Source organism: Vigna umbellata, chromosome 1 (genome assembly GCF_029865625.1).
Source record: "Vigna umbellata cultivar VRB3 chromosome 1, Vumbellata_1.0, whole genome shotgun sequence".
NCBI lineage: Eukaryota > Viridiplantae > Streptophyta > Magnoliopsida > Fabales > Fabaceae > Vigna > Vigna umbellata.
In genome coordinates, this window is record NC_142165.1 from 24243316 (window position 1) to 24261132 (window position 17817).

Sequence of the window (17817 nt, forward strand, 5' to 3'; positions counted from 1 at the left end):
AATCAATAAAACGGAAATCTAACTAAAATTGCGAAGGGGTTTAATCTTAAATTTTTCAAAAGATGAGTTCATTAAATATAGGTATTGTAAATAATTGAAATATTGAACCTATTCATCCAAGAGTTAGTTATCTTTCACAACACAGGATTATCCATAAAATTCAGCTGGATCTTCCGTAAAGATCTGCATTTGTGAGATTTGAGTTTGGAGTTGAGATCTTGAGAGAGAGGAGTGACATGTTATCCATGTGATTGTACAAATTTTACCCAACAACAATAGATTTAGTTGGTGTGTTCTATTTATCCTCGTAATAAATAGGAATGAAGAAGTATGGTCAGTTGCTTGAAATAGACCCGTTATAACAAAAGTTATATGTAGTGTTCGGTTTGAAGAAGACTCCTAAGTCATTAAAGCATCCACATGAACCCTATAGAGTCGGTTCAGTTGTAAGTTTTATTTAATATACATACATATATACACACACATATATATATATATATATATATATATATATATATATTAATATTAAAACAGAAAACTAAAAAACATTTATTGAACTTAAATGATTCCGATATATTGATAATTTATTTTAATAAATTAAAAGAAAGACAGAAGAATATAAAACATTTTTTTAACTTAAATGATTCCAATATATTGAAATTTTGTTTTAATAAATTAAAAGAAAGACGGTAGAATATAAAACATTTATTGAACTTAAATGATTCCAATATATTGAAAATTTGTTTTAATAAATTAAAAGAAAGAGATATATATCACTGACGATTTTAAGTGATTTTAATAAATTAAAACAATTATCTAATTGATTAAAATACTTTATCTAATTATTATGGACACAAGTTCTAATATACATTTTGAATAAGTTTTTTAATTTCAATTTTGAAATTAAATTAAGTTTTTCAATTCCAATTTTGAGATCAAATTAAAAAACAGAAAACATACTGTAATTTCTAATCAATACAACACATCCTAAAATACTTATATATCTTGATGATTATTATTAATCTTGAAATTCTTCAAAAGAATGGTTGAGTTCATTAAATATAGGGTTAAATATGTTTACTCAAAACTTTGATGGTTTTTAGTCCTTATAGTTTTGAAACTCTGAGTTTTAGTTCTTCAAATTGAACGGTGTTAAGTTTTAGTAGAGGTGACAAACGGTGTTGCCACGTGAAATACCAGCTGCCATCTTCTCTTTCTGCCACGTTCTTGATTGAAATCAAATTAACAAATAGGGTTCTTAATTGGACAATTAGGGTTCTTAATTGGGCAATTAGGGTTCTTAATTGGGGCAAAGTAAATTTTTTCAATTGGAGAAAATTTCACGAGCACCGGAACGAAAGGGAACAAAATATGAATCGAGAAAGTCTTCAACCTACCACCCAGGAAGAGTCTCTATCAAATACTCCGATATGTTGCTAGCGTCGGTGGAAGCCGCCGCTTCAACACCAACCTTACTGACGGTGGAAGATAAAGGTAATGTTTTTTTATGAGAAACGTCAAAAAGAGAATTAGGGGCGGAGTTTGAAGGAGAAGGGGTTTCTTGCGATGAAGAAGAAGCAGAAAGTTTAACACCAGCGAGAAGGAACCTATCATGCTTAAGGGTGTGTTCATTCGCAGATTGAATCGACACGTCACACTCTCTACACAGAACGTGAAGGCTCTTCTCTCCTACGACAACGCAGAAAAGAATCAATCTTCAAAAATTTCAAACATCTGAAAAAATAGTTTCCTTTTTCATTTCTGTTTTGTTCGTTTAATCAGTTACTAACCTGACAAACATTGCAGATAGGGTGTTGTCTGGGTCGAAGAAGAGAGAAACGCTGGTGTTTGGAGGCTAGTTTGTTTGCGTGGTGGATGCACCGTTTCATCACACCCACCGTTTCTTAAGAACCCTAATTAACTTTGCCCCAATTAAGAACCCTAATTGCCCAATTAAGAACCATAATTGTTAATTTGATTTCAATCAAGAACGTGGCAGAAAGAGAAGAGGGCAGCTGGTATTTCACGTGGCAACGCCGTTTGCCACCTCTATTAAAACTTAACACCGTTCAATTTGAAGGACTAAAACTCAGAGTTTCAAAACTATAAGGACTAAAAACCATCAAAGTTTTGAGTAGGGACTAAAACCAAAAACGTGTGATACTTCAGGGAAGAAAAACATATTTAACCCTTAAATATATGAATTACAAATTTACCAATTAATACATAAAAGTGCACATTTATTCTATAGTAAACAATTTAAATATTGAACTTGTTCATCCATGAGTTAGTTACCTTTAACAAATCTCATATCCTATCATATTATATATATATATATATATATATATATATATATATATATACTAAAAAAATTTGAAATTATCGATAGATATATGTTGTCGATAACATCTTAAATCAATCAATATTGTATTTTTTAAGACGAGTGAAAAAAATGAAATATTTTTATATAGGTTAATTTTCAATTCGGCTCACTTAGAACTCAACTTACCCGGGTTGAACCCGTAGTGAGCCGGATTGGCTCACCAACCCACCTAATTTAATTTAATTATTTATTATTTTTGTGTTTCAATATTATTAGTTAACATTTTTTATTGTATTGTAAATGAGAAAAGAGAAAAAGATGTTTCAAGAAAGCAAACTATTATAAATTTATCCATTCAAGACTCTAATCTTATAAATTGATAGGTGATACAAAAATTATCAATATTATAAACTTATTTATTAGCGTTTTGGGTTTGCTTTTGGATTACATTTGAGTTGTACGTTAATTTTTTTTATTTTGAATTGTCTTTGGAGTTTAACATCATTTTGGATTGAAATTATTTAAATTTGAACTACAAAAAGATTGTAATTTTTTTGGATTTAAAAAAAACTTGTCATTAAGTGAGCCAACCTATTTAACCCACCAACTCGTGGTGGCCCGGGCCGGGTCCAAATTTTTTTGATTCACTAATAAATGAGCTGGGTTGGGTTGACTCACTAAGTAGCTAACCCGTGGTGGGTTAGGCTGGGTTTCCCGTTTTGATAGCACTAGCTTAGATCCATTGGTAATTTCGTTGTCGAAAACAATTATTGAGGGATAAGGGTCATCGATAATTATCGACAGCCTATATCACCCCGTAATTATCGATGGGCTATATCTACTAGTAATTATCGACCACATGTATATTCATAGGTTATTCGCCGTAAATTGCGAAACATGTTCAAGTGCAGTATGTAGGATTTTCTTCCCACCACATTAAACTTGGACATTATTAGAGACAAACAGAAGCAATCAAAACCACATAATCCAAATATATCCAAACATCAATCAACCAATGCAATGGTGACAATAAAGTCCATATCATTAAAAGAATAATATAAAGTTAATAATATAAATGTAAAAGTGTTTATAAATCCTATAGTATGTACATAAACTAAGTATCTAATAATCGTCATAATCATCATTATAATTATTTCCTTCTTCTTCTTCATTTTATTGTTATTGGGGAGGTGGTTGGACTGTGGTGGGCTATAGTGGGGAACAAAATTAGGAATCACCCTGAATTCCTAACTTACTCTAACTAAAACTCCACTCTATAGTCCATAATCCGATCTCTCTCATTCCTCATCATAATTTGGTAAACTTAGCCTCTCGACAAGTCACAAATAGTCCATCAAAAAACTATAAACCTCCAGATTCTCCATTCCACTCTTATCTCAAAATCCCACCTATCAAAACTCCCATTTGGCACTAAAATATCCTACCAGTCTTACCGATTCACAATTTCTCAATTTACCATAATCTTTTTTGTTATCTAAGGACTTATACAAGTTTTAAATGACCCTAAACCAAATGTCAAACATCAGTTATCACTCTAAAGTTGCTCCTATAGAAATTCACCTTATTAAAACCTCTATTTAAACTAAAAAATAGTCCAACAACACTCTCAATTTTCTACTTTCAACTTTACATCACATTTGCTCCTATGAAACTTCAAAACCAGAACATCCAAAGTTGACACCATTATCAAATCACAAGTACACATCGAAATATTAATAAATAAGCAATTATGCACTCGTTAATATACAACATCACACAACAAACATTTCAATTAAAATCATATTCAACCAAGCATAAATTCCACTACCTATTAAACACAATTTCATGCTTCTCATACAAAATTAAAGCGAATATTAGCTTCCCTTATCTGACAGATGACCAAACTGCTTTAGAAAGCCTAAAGCCCCAAACGCATAAGAAATCCTATCTGCTCTTATGAACCACAAAAACACGATTAGGGTATACCGTTAGAATCACTAATCAACAGAGATTCTTATAGAAGACTCAAAATCAAGATGTGAGACAAGGAAAACTAGCACACAAGAAAAAAAATGAAACTAGCCAAAGAAATAAGCAAAAAGCCAACTTACTCTATTGAAGAAACCAATCGGTTATACTTGAAGATCTCGCCATTGTGATCACTCAGGCAGTCTTTGATCTTCAAATAGATGTACACAGGAGAAGAACTCCTAGAGAGAAGTCAAAGAACTATAGAAAATTGGTTTATAGAGAAATTGTGTTTTAAAACGAAACTATTTATATTAAACCTTTTAATATTAAAATATCGAATCTCACTATTTTTAAACTACTATCACTTATAAAATAAAATTTTCTAGATCTTTGCACATGACATGCTTGGAGTCCAAAATTTGTACACCAACTGAAAAAAGCCACATATAAATTTAGTTATTAGTTGTAATTCTCAAAACATATAACTTATGATAGAGTGATTAATACTAAACAAAAATATTCAATTAGGATAAAGAAAATAAAGCATGTGTAATGATTTCCAACACCCAAAAAAACCTGTGAATTATTGCTAATGTTGTATGACAAGAGGACCTTTTGCAAGTATGTGAAGCTAAACCAATTTGGCATCCAATGCTTCCACCCAATCCAATTCGCCATATTTCACAATTGAGAGCATTCACCGGTTTCATATAATAAAAAATGTGCAAATTATGAGTGTGCACTAGATTTCAAATCCGGTTTATGAGAAAATGTACTAGATTTTGAAATCCGATTATATATGTGTTTATCGAATTTTAAAATTAATATGTTAGTGTTTATCAAGTTTTGAAATCTTGTTTTGTTTGTTTTTATTGAATTTCGAAATTTGATTATGTAGATATGTGAGTGTTTTCCAAATTCTGAAATCTGATTTTGTTTGTGTACTATATTTCAAAATTATGTGAAGTCGCTAAATTTGAAATCCTAATTTGATACACTGCATATTTCACACACATTGGATTTTAAAATCTTTTTCAAGACTGCATACATTCCATATATTTTGTAGGGTTAAATTTGAAAGTATTCTTCCAAAAATCGGAAATGTAGGAAGAACACAATGAGGTGTAAGAAGAAACCTCCTTTTCCTAAATGTACCCTTTTTAGGTGCCCACACATAGGGCTCTTCTCTCTCATTTGGGTCCAATTGAAAATTTCTTTTGGCATGAACAAGTTTTATAATAAAACGTTGGTTTAATCATTCACATAGTCCCTATTTTCGGTGATTTTTCTGAAATAGGTCCTTTAGTCTTTATTTTTTAAAAATTTAGCAATTAGGTCATTGTCGTTAGTTCCGTACTAACATCGTTAAAGATGTTTCATATGTCAGTCGTTAGTTTCGTACTGACATTGTGCCATGTGACAATGACAATGTGATGTGGCACTATCAAACCACGTGTCATTGTATTTGTCTCAATTTGGTTCTTATATTTTTATTTTGTCTCAATTTGGTCCCTGTATTAATTAAATAATTAAAAGATTAAATTAAATATAATTTTTTGCTCGAAAGGATTTCGAGAAAGTTGATGCATGAATAAATTTAGAAGATTTAACTAAATGAAATAATTGTATGTATGTTTTCCAAATTCTTGTCTTTAAATTTGTTTCTGTTAAGGGAAGTTTTAGTGATGATGTATTTCAAGTATTAATGTTTAACTCCATAAACTTTTTATGAATTGTTGAGGAAGTACTGAGCCTATTTTTGTGTAGATCAATTTCACAAAAATATTTATGATTGAAATCCTAATTTTTATAGTTCGCTCATTCATATTATTTAGGTGAAAAGATTTCATTTGTTGTTTAATTTTTTAGAAAAAAAGAGTTTCTTTATTTTTATTTGTCTCAATTTAGTTTTTGTTTTGAAAACTTTAATGCAATTAAGCTATTTTTGTTAGTCTTACATAAACAAAAATGTGTCATTAGTTCGGAATTTTTTTATTTTTCTAATAAAATATATCAATTTGTATAATTTTTTTTTGTAAAGATGTATGTAAAAATTAAATTTTGTTTGAATTTAGAAAGGAACAAAATTGTTTAATTTTTAAAAAAAATTATAACTAAATTGAGAGAAAATAAAAATAGAGCGATCAAATTGAGACAAAATAAAAATATAAGGACCAAATTGAGACAAATACAATGACCCGTGACCTGATAGTGACACATGACACTGTCAATGCCCCGTCACACTGTCATTGTTACGTGGTATAATGCCCACGTGGCAATTTTTTTTATTTTAAAAAAAATTAAAAAAAGTAAAAAAAAATAAAAAATAAGTAAAAAAATATTTAAAAATTTCTAAAAATCACGAACTGACACGTGACATCCTCTTTAACAGTGCTAGTACGAAACTAACGACAAGAACCTAATTGTTTCAATTTTTTCAAAAATAAGGATCCATTTGAGACAAAAAAAAAAAGTGAAACCTATTTGAGAAAAATCATAAAAATAGGAACTATTTGAATTATTAAACCTAAAACGTTTGCTGAAATTTTAATATTTTAGTTCCTTTAAACTAAATAAAATTAGTTTCAAAATAATTTTGGATATGGTCCCATACATTGTTTGACATTTGATTTTTTTGAAAAATAATTAATATACGTTTTTCCGGATTTGGTCACACATAATCATAATATTTAATACTTTTTTTAAATAATTAAAATAAGCTTTTAAAAGGTATAAGTACTTTTGTCACTGTTTGCATTGTCCAGTTACTTGGTAGCTTCTCTTTCCTAAGAAAAGCTATATCAACATTTTCGAACAAACTTTTTCAAAAAAAATTACTTAGTTCTAATTAATACGTAAGAATTTGTTATTTTGGTTGAGAATAAGTAAGAATAAAGTTAATCCTGATTGAATATTTTTTACTAAAAATATTTTTGTTCAATAAAATAAACTTTTTTTTTTCAAATTTAATTAAAAGTACCAATTGTCTTAAGATAGGTGGGGTAGATGCTAATACTTTCCTATCTATAACCTACTCCTAAACTCAAAATTCGATTTCGTAAATCATACTCTTTCTTTTATGATTTTTGATAATTTTTAAAATAAATTATGGTGACGATTTTAAATTCTGTTTTCAAACATTTTTTTTTTATTTGTTGTCTCATCACGATTTAAGTTGAGACAATCGTGCCTGTCGGATGGAAGAACTGTCTGTATGAGATTCATCTTTGGAATGGAAGAACATTCTATGAGATTCATCTTTTGGATTTAAGCAAACAAAAGGTCACTCGCTAAATTTCCAGAGAAGATGAAAGGTGGCTATGACAAAAAGATAGAGCACTTACACCTCAAATATATTTCAAAGAAAAATCTTGTTCGAGGTTTACCAAATCTGTCTTGGAAGGTTCCCCTTTTGTGTAAAGCATGTAAAAAATGGAAACAATGGAAAAACTCTTTTAAACATACAATGAAAGGGTCAAATTCCGCAATCTGCAGCATGCGCTTATTCTATGATTAATAAGTTAATAAGAGAATGCTTTCCAAGCAAGCTTTCCAGAAGATTTATAAACGCTCCATAAAATATTTCGGAAGGTTTTCATTACGTTTCTAGAACAAACATTCTAAATATACAAGGATTTTAAAAGGTAGTTTTGTTATTATACTGTATAAAGAGCTGCCCAAAAAAAATATGAAGATCCAAAAATTTCGGGAAAAAAGTGTCATTGAAAATTTTCAGTTGATTCACAGTCTAGTGACGGAAAATCTCTGGGGTGGAGAGCTCTAAATGCTTTGTCTGTCATGTATCTTCAAACCTTTTCTGTTCCGTCTTGGTTAGTTAGATATTTTTCTTCAAACAGTTCTTGACTAACAAAATTGTATATAAAGTTATGTGCTTCTGAAAATTTTAACAAATTCAAAGTACACACGGGTATGAGAAGCAAGTCTCAAAAAGAACGGTTTATGAAGCTTTACAAGCTTCATAAACTACAAAACTTTACAAACTACGAAGCAATGGAGTTAATAAAAGGCATCCCTGTTGGAGTTGGGGCATGAGAATGACTGATGATGAATCTTCATTACAAAATGTAGAGAAGGAAATAAAGTAGTATCAATATGGAACAGGTATACGAACGGTAGAGGGTCCTGATTTCATGTCATCAACAATTAGATTGAAGAGAGCCTGTGTTACAGGGCCTTCTTTGCCTACAATGAATGCATGACAATGAATCAGCTCATGAGAAGGTACATAACATTTACTCAAAATGATTACAGAAACTATGTGTCTGATGGACCAAGCGAACAGTAAATCAAGAGAATAATGCTAATTAAACGGTCCCCTATGCTGACAAGGAACGCACAATGCAAGTTAGCAACAGTTCACAATTTAAGATATTGCAGGTCAAAAGACCTCGACCAAATAATATACCATGCCCATTTTCAAGTTTAACCGACTAAGAACCAAATGTACAACTTTTGGAGATAAAATCTTTTGTAGAGACAAGAGAATCAGAGAAATAAATGCATTAAAGAAGATTCATTGGCATGATCAAACTATCAACATGACCGAATATGAGACAAGGAAAGCTTGACAGGCATTCCCTTGAAGAGGAAGGTCTGGAGTCATTTCTAAAGTAGAATCCTACATTTACCATTATTATCAACAATTCACAATTCAGAAGTAAAACAACACTTTAAGAAGACTAGACTAATTACATGTATAACATACTTGGAAAGCTAAAATAAAATTATTAATATATTACTTATAGGTAGAATTTGAACTTAAAACCATAATTTCAGAATGTGCTCACTTAACATTTTGGATAAATTCGTTTTTCTTGTGATATAGAGATTTTACTTTTCTTTTATTTGCTTACAAAGGAGTCTGATAGAAACCCAACAATAAAACTGAATATCACAGGTATATTATTCAAGTATTATGCAGAATAAAAGTTATGGAGCTGAAAGCTCTACAATCACCAGTAAAACCCAGAGTGCTCTCACTCCTAACCAGAGGATGACTCTCCTCCTAACCACTCACCTCCTCTCCTCCCTTCACACTCTCTATTCTCTCTCCTATAACAGAATTCCCCTCCCCTGGATTTCTGACACGTCATTCCCCTTTCTAACTAACTTCCCTTTCTTTTCCTAACCCCATTTTCTTTCTTCTCACGTAAACCTTCCATATTTTGGGCATTGCTCCCTCTATAATTGTTTCATGTTGATTAACAGGCCCATCCTTATTAGGAGTCCTATCATTACTCCCTCCTGCAGCAACATCCTTGTCCTCAAGGCTAAAATAAGGAAATTGACTTCGCAATAGTCCCTCATCTTCCCAAGTTGCCTCCTCCTCTGTTCTCCCCTTCCATTTAACCAACCATTGTTTAGTAATAGTACCACCCTCAGGAATCTCCCTGGTTGCTAACACTGTCTCAGGTTCTTCTTGATCTTCCTCTTCCAGACTCAACTCTGTTGGTAAAGTGGGTTCTACCGCATGATTACCAATAGCCTTTTTTAATTGAGAAACATGAAAAACCGGGTGTACTTTTGCTGATTCCGGCAACTGCACCTTATAAGACACTTCTCCCTTCTTCTCCACCACTAAGAAAGGCCCATAATACCGAGGTGCCAGCTTCTGATTAATACGTCGGGCTATGGTTACTTGTCTATGGGGACGCAATTTAATAAACACCCACTCTCCAACCTCGAACTGCATGAATCTCCGCTTTTTGTCTGCAAATTTCTTCATTTGCTGCTGGGCTCGCAGCAGATGATATTTCAATTGTCGAATAGCTTCATCTCTATCAACCAAGTCAGCGGCTACAGCTTCCACACGTGTTTCGCCCTGTGTAAAACGCACTACAGCAGGTGGTGTTCTCCCATACACAATTTCAAAAGGGATCTTTCCTGTTGCTCCGTGAAAAGTAGTATTATACCATAATTCTGCCCAAGGTACCCAATATGACCAGTTCTTGGGCTGTTCCGACACAAAACATCGTAAATAAGCTTCTAAACATCGATTTACCACTTCCGTTTGACCATCAGTCTCAGGATGATAAGAAGAACTCATTTTTAAAGTTGTTCCCTGTAATCGAAATAGTTCCTGCCAAAAAAGACTCATAAACACAGGGTCTCGATCACTAACAATCGATTGCGGAAGGCCGTGAAGTCGTACAATCTCCTTAGCAAATAATTCAGCAATCTTCCTGGCAGTATAAGGATGTTTCAATAAAATAAAGTGGCCATATTTAGACAATCGATCCACCACTACAAATATAGCTTGAAACCCCTTAGATTTTGGTAAGCCCGTAATGAAGTCTAGGGAAATATCTTCCCAAATCCTATCTGGAATAGGTAGGGGCTGTAGTAATCCAGCTGGAGACGTTGCTTCATATTTCTGTCGTTGGCATACATCACATGCTTTAACAAACTCTTGAATCATCTTCTTCATTCCCGTCCAGTACAGATTTGCTGCGATACGTTTGTAGGTTCTTAAAAAACCCGAGTGACCCCCTACTGGTGAAGAATGAAACTCATTTAAGATAGTAGGAATTAAATCTGACTTAGCTGACAATACCAAGCGTCCTTTGTAAAATAATACTCCTCTTTGCAAACTGAAATCTGCAACAGATGCATCTTCCTGTTGTAGCTTCTGCACCACTTGCTGTAAAAAAGGATCTACTTCCACTTCCTCTTGGATATGCTGTTCCTGCAACCATAATGGAAAAGACTGAATCTCCCTCAATTCACCCGCTTCGAACATTCTCGATAGTGAGTCAGCAGCTTTATTCTCTGGGCCCGGTTTGTAAATCACCTCAAACTGATATCCTAACAACTTTGCCAGCCAATTTTGTTGAGCTTCGGTGGTGATTTTTTGATGTAAGAGGTGTCTTAAACTCTTCTGATCAGAATACACCTTGAAACTCCTTCCAATCAAGTATGGTCTCCAATGTTGGACCGCCAACACTAATGCCATTAATTCTTTTTCATAGGCTGACTTGTTAACATTAGTCAGTGCCAAAGCTTTACTAAAATAAGCTATCGGTTGTCGGTCTTGCATCAATACTGCTCCTATCCCTGCCCCTGAAGCGTCACACTCAATTTCAAACGGTTTAGAAAAGTTAGGTAAAGCCAATAGGGGAGCTTGAGTCATTACCTTTTTTAATTCCTCAAAGGCCAATAATGCATTTGGACCCCAATGGAAACCATCCTTCTTCGTCAATTCCGTAAGGGGCCGAGCAATCTTGCCATAACCCGCAATAAATTTTCGATAATACCCCGTTAATCCCAAAAAACCCCTCACACCTTTGACATTATGAGGTATGGGCCAATTTATCACACTTTTAATTTTTTCTGGGTCTACTGCAACTCCTTGCTCAGAAATTAGATGACCCAAGTATTCTACTTGCCGACTCCCAAAAACACACTTTTTTCTATTGACCATGAAAGATTGTTCACACAGCAGCTCAAAGACTCTCATTAAGTGCTTCAAATGTTCATCCCATCCTTTACTGTAAACTAGTATATCATCAAAGAATACTAGTACAAATTTCCTCAAATAGGGCTTAAAAATCTGATTCATAGTAGACTGGAAAGTCGCAGGGGCATTTGTCAAACCAAAGGGCATCACTAAGAATTCATAGTGACCTTCATGTGTCCTGAAAGCTGTTTTATGGACATCTTCCTCTGCCATCCGTATTTGATGATACCCAGATTTCAAGTCTAGTTTAGAAAAATAAGTAGCACCATATAACTCATCCAATAACTCCTCTACCACTGGAATTGGGTATTTGTCGGGAATTGTGACTTTATTCAGCTCCCTATAATCCACGCACATGCGCCATGAACCGTCTTTCTTCTTAACAAGAATTACCGGGCTGGAAAAAGCGCTAGAACTGGGTCTGATAACTCCTTGTGTCAACATCTCTCCAACCTGTTTTTCAATCTCCTCTTTATGGTGATGTGGATACCGATATGGTCGCACACTCACGGCTTTTGCTTCTGGCTGCAATGTAATAACATGCACCACATTTCTATAAGGGGGCAGCCCCTGTGGCTCTTGGAATACAGTCGCATAACCCACTAAAATCTGTTGAATATCTTCAACTTGTGTCTTTGATAAGCTTTGCTTCGAAATGGACTTTTCTCCCAAACTATTCTCCTTCACCACACTCTAGAAAGATGTCATCAACGCTATATGTTGTCCGTGTTTTCTCAGTTTCTGACCTTGTAACTCCAGATATTTGTCCTGCCAAAAAAAACTTAGCGTCATCTCTTCCCAATCAAAAGTAACCTTTCCAAACCTTCGCAACCAGGAAACTCCCAAAATCATGTCCACGTTCCCCAATTCCAACACATATGGCTCTACCGTAGTAGAGAATTCTCCTAATTGGATGTCCAACTTCTCACATTTCCCCGCTGTAGACACCCTATGTCCATCTCCCAAACGTACACCAATCTGTTTTCTTTTGTCCACTTTCAACTCCAGAGCAGCCACTACAAGGGGAGAAATGAAATTATGACTGGCCCTACTATCAATCAGCACTCCCAGGGTTAATCCATTGAGAAGACCCTCTATGCGCAAAGTTGTAGGGTTATTCCGACCACCCCATGGTACTTCAACTTCTGCGAACAGCCCCATAGACCCACACTCCAAGTTATGGTCATCTTCCTCCTCTTGCGTCTCACTCGTGATCACCTCCCCCGCTTCATTTACTGTTTCGTCATCCGCTAACACCACCATTCGCAGTTGCCGCTCTGTGCATCGATGCAAGGGGTGATACTTTTCACCGCATCGAAAACAAAGCCCTTGAGCTTTCCTGTTCATCAATTCCGCATACGGCAAATGTTTCGTACCGCGATTTCGATCGGCGGTCGGAAAACGATCACCTGAAACGCGACTGCCCTGCGTCGTCGAACGTGACTCATGAATGCTGGAGCCCGCTGCCGATAATGGTTTATTTGATATGCTCTGGGTTGGGCCTAACCCAACGCCTAATTTCCCTAAATGTGGGCCTTGACCAATGAATGGTTGCAAAGATATGCTCTGGGTTGGGCCACGACAACCCCACTTCTGCTTCTTGTAGAAGATTAAACCAATGAATGGTTGCCCCTTCCATGCTTAGTTTTGCCAATCGGACCTTCACCTCTTCTGTAGAGCCGTGCACTTCAAAATATGTCTCTGCCCTGGTAATCCATCCCACAGGGTCAGTACCCTCAAATGATGGCAATTCCACCTTCTTTGCTGCCATCCTGTACTCTGCCCCTGAATCCATATCTGAAAACGGAGATTCTCGACGCTCTCCCGCTTGCTCGTTACGCAGCTTAGTCAACTCTTCCAACATTAGTTGGCGAAATTCCCCCAACGTCTCACGTACAGACACTTCCATCGCTAACAATCTTTCCTCCAATGCGTCGACTCGGTCAGACATTTTGGGTGGCATGGACAACAATGCTAGCTCTTCTCGGGAATCCGGCAGGTCGGACCAATGATAGAAACCCAACAATAAAACTGAATATCACAGGTATATTATTCAAGTATTATGCAGAATAAAAGTTATGGAGCTGAAAGCTCTACAATCACCAGTAAAACCCAGAGTGCTCTCACTCCTAACCAGAGGATGACTCTCCTCCTAACCACTCACCTCCTCTCCTCCCTTCACACTCTCTATTCTCTCTCCTATAACAGAATTCCCCTCCCCTGGATTCCTGACACGTCATTCCCCTTTCTAACTAACTTCCCTTTCTTTTCCTAACCCCATTTTCTTTCTTCTCACGTAAACCTTCCATATTTTGGGCCTTGCTCCCTCTATAATTGTTTCATGTTGATTAACAGGCCCATCCTTATTAGGAGTCCTATCAGAGTCAAACCGTATAACTAATTTTTTTGAAATTCAGAAATTGAAAACCAATGATTTTGACAAAACATTGAGAATATCTCTATCAAGAATCCTGTAATCTTACCTAGAATTCACTAATTAGTGTGACAAACATCCTTAATTTTATCAAATCTTTTTGCAACGCTTTCCTTTTTTTATGTTTCTTTGCTTTGTTTTCAATTGGTTCCAATCTCTGACCATTAACTTCCCAAATTTAGTTTCATTTCTCTTTAGAATCATATCATTACAAAACACTAAAAGAATAATATAATCATCTGAACTCCAGTAAGAAGTTCCTGTTAATTCAATCAACAGATGCCTTGGAGTAGACCAAAGAAAATCATACACATAATTTACTTGAGTGCATATATGAATGGTCTGTTTGGAGAAACTTTTCCGTAAATACTTTTAAGAGGGAAAAATAAGAAGAAAAATCTTCTTCACATTCCAAAATTCATGTATGCTTGACTTAATTTATAAAAGCAATTTCCTATCCTCCTATCCACTTCTCCAAAGTCTGATTTCTAACTCAAGCATAACTTCATTTTAACTTGTGGAGAAACTAATTTCCTTTTTCTCTCTTACTCTTTTAGAAGTACTTATATAGAAGTTCCCTCCAAACATACAATAAATCGGATAACCTTTTGTGCGAGAAATAAAAGCACTTACCATCACCAATAACGTGTTCATCCCACTGCACTACAGGGCAAACAAGAACTCCACTGCCAAGAAGCATCATTTCTTCTGCTGCTTTACCTTCTTCAACGGTCACATTTTTCACCCTTATCTCCTTAAGCTTACCCTCCCTTAACAAACCCTCGGCAAGGGTTAAAACTCTCTTAGCTGTGCAGCCACTTAAAATTTTGTCAAAGTGAGGCATTATTAGTTCTTTCTCTTTAGTGACAAAGGCCACATTCATATTAGGCCCCTCTGCCACAAAACCTTCATCATCTAACCAAATGCCTACAAAAGCACCAGCTTCTTCAGCTTCCACCTTTGAGAGGACATTTGGAAGATAATTCACACTCTTGGTAATGGCAAACTTGGGGTGTTTAATGGGAACAGATGAAGTAACAACTTTAACTCCTCTGAAATTAAGCGATGATGACAGATCCTGTATTACTATTGCATAAAGACTTGATTGGTGGCAGTTAGAGGGAGATAACTGAAAGTCACCAGGTCCTGCAGAGAGCCAATATCTTAGTGATCCTTTTCTACACTTGGAAGCACTTACAGTTTGTATCAGTATTCTCCTTATGCTTCCACGATCAAATGGGGGATCTATTTTAGACAAGGATGCTGAACCTAAAAAGCGATCAAGGTGTTGATCTAGCTCATATAGGTATCTATAATGCACACAATACACCATTTGACTGCTTTAGAAAATAGAAAACAAAGTGTTAATGTCATTGAGAAGTGGAAATCACTAACCCGTCCATTATTGCAGCAGTATCAAACACACCGTGGCCCCTGTGGACCATGTGGTCATCCATAGGAATAACCATAGCGGCTGGGTCTGTTGTTATCCCATCAAAAATACTAGAATACATAGCAAGGAATTGTTGCTTTCCCTTTATCTTTTCTCTAAATGATTTTAGCCTTTCATAGGCCTTGTGCGTTCAAAAGAAGAAAAGAAAATACGAAAAAAGATATAGTTAGTAATACTAAAATCACATATTCAAAATAATTATTTTCCCTTTCTGATTTCACTCTGGTTTCAAAAATAATTATCTTTACTTAAGACATACACTTTTTTTTTTGTCACAATCATAACTTTTCTACCTTTGACTAGCTTGAATTGATCAAAACAAACCCTCTTTTTTCGAACACACATTTTGTTATTAATTGGGACTTATGTCACTTGTATTAGATATCTCACGTTAACTAGAAATATAACAAAATTATAATATATAAGTACGTGCATTATGTCATCTCTGTTAGATCAGTATCAGATCATTCACACACATCTATTCCCATATGCAGGATATAGGATAGTCGCCAAATATCATCTTACAAAATAATTTATATCAACCTCATCCTCACTGACAACCGGTTTGAAGATTTATAGTAATCCCATTTATTTTTTAAGACAGTTCGAAGAGAGATTAGTAGTGAACAAAATTGATATATATTCAGTAACAATACAGTTAACAATAAAAAAAAAAAGAAAAAAAAAACAGCAAACATATAATATTCTCCAGTCACAACAGGCTCTGACCCGAAGCACAAAGAAAAAGAGTGAAAAGAGAGATTAGATTAGACCTCCGAGGAAGTCAAAACCGGAACACGAGATACTTGAGATTTAGAATCTGCAATGTCAACGCCCCATGAGTTTCCTAAAGCAACATTGATTAGCATAGTGAATTTAACTATATGTGATGGAAACCTTCTAGCCACGAAACCTTGAGTTAAAAGGATACGAGAAGGTGAAATTTCATGAAGATTAACTCTACTTTTAAAAAGTAAAATATCAAAATTTCTTTTTCTTCTTAGTCTTCTATAACTTAATCTTGTAAAAAATGTACAGCAGTTATATTTTTATAGATACATATATAGGATTGATAATTTTCCTTGAAAGGTAAAAGAAAAAAGAAAATTCCAACAGTCTACTTTATGAAACTTCGTCTTCTTCTAATCTTGGCTGAACGGTTTCCATTAATATGAATTGAATTGAAGAAATAGAGTGTCCAGAAAACGCACCAGACGAGGCTCCAGATTGGTAGGAAGCAGCGAGAGCGGTGGGGAAGTGCCTATGGAAGCAGTGGCCATGTTGCGGAAAGGAAAGAGAGTGGGAAATTTGCGAAAGGAATGGAAGAGAAGCCATGTTCAAGAAGAATTGAGGAACGATTGGAGAATGGAAGGTTGGTTGGCTTTGTTTTGTGCTTCGCAGTAAACAAAGATGGTCACAACTCGTTTGAAGAATTGTTCGTCCTCCATCTTACGATCAAATATAATTAAATTTTCTTGTCAGAATTACTTTGCCTTTTATATTGGTTCCAACTTTACTGATGTAGTCGGGAGAATCAATCCGATTGAAAGAGACAAATTCTCGAGTTTGAGAGAAAAACAAAACGATTTTAAAAGGATTTTATGTTACCAACGACCCAATAAAATATTCGAAATTATTTTTCATTCAACTAATATTTTTTTAATAAATCTGGGTTTTATTTATAATTATAATTTCCCTGGACCTTCTCTCTCCCTACCCTCTGCATTATTCTTATGATAAAACAATACCCTTTAACTTCTCTCATCTCATTCGTTGGCTGATATTTGAGTGTAAAAAAAAATAATGTGAATACAAATTTAAAAGACCAAAAATATGGAATTTTATTTATATGAAATTTTATAAGTGTATATAACAACTTTTAATTAGGAATGAAATAAAAATTTTCTTAAAGTTTGCAAGTGTAGAGTGAGACACCCCACCCACTAAAATAAGGATCATGACTAAAGATCATGTAAGTCTTTTTACCTCTTGTACCTCTACAATTCCTTAGTGGTTTCCTTACATTTTCAAAATAGTCATTTTACTTTCCATAAAATAAACTTTCATATTACATATTTTTAATTTGTTGAAATATATTGTATTGTATAACTATATTGTTAGTTTTGGGCTTTTGTGTGCTGGTCTATTTGCTCCTTATA

General features: G+C 34.4%; 1 protein-coding gene across 2 annotated transcripts; it reads right to left on the reverse strand.

The window, feature by feature from the left end:
• Positions 1–8151: 8151 nt before the first annotated feature.
• Positions 8152–17148, reverse strand: ADCL (D-aminoacid aminotransferase-like PLP-dependent enzymes superfamily protein). 2 transcript variants are annotated; one of them, XM_088101316.1, is made up of 5 exons: positions 16870–17148; positions 16432–16478; positions 15601–15779; positions 14839–15515; positions 8152–8497 (listed from the first exon to the last, which is right to left on the reverse strand). In XM_088101316.1, the coding sequence occupies exons 1-5, from the start codon at positions 16991–16993 to the stop codon at positions 8403–8405; spliced, it is 1122 nt and encodes a 373-aa protein (XP_087957442.1). In that variant the 5' UTR covers positions 16994–17148; the 3' UTR covers positions 8152–8402. The 2 variants fall into 2 exon arrangements, with proteins under 2 accessions (XP_087957442.1, XP_087957440.1); XM_088101314.1 differs by having other exon boundaries at positions 16432–16505.
• Between the last annotated feature and the right edge of the window lie 669 nt (positions 17149–17817).

What these genes read in the sequence shown, in the direction of transcription:
- ADCL (XM_088101314.1), bottom strand. Translation starts at nt 16,993, where the DNA reads ATGGCTTCTCTTCCATTCCTTTCGCAAATTTCCCACTCTCTTTCCTTT. An exon ending in ACTGCTGCAATAATGGACGG is followed by an intron (nt 15,516 to 15,600) that starts GTTAGTGATTTC and finishes TGTGCATTATAG; the next exon opens with ATACCTATATGAGCTAGATC. An exon ending in TGAACACGTTATTGGTGATG is followed by an intron (nt 8,498 to 14,838) that starts GTAAGTGCTTTT and finishes CATTCATTGTAG; the next exon opens with GCAAAGAAGGCCCTGTAACA.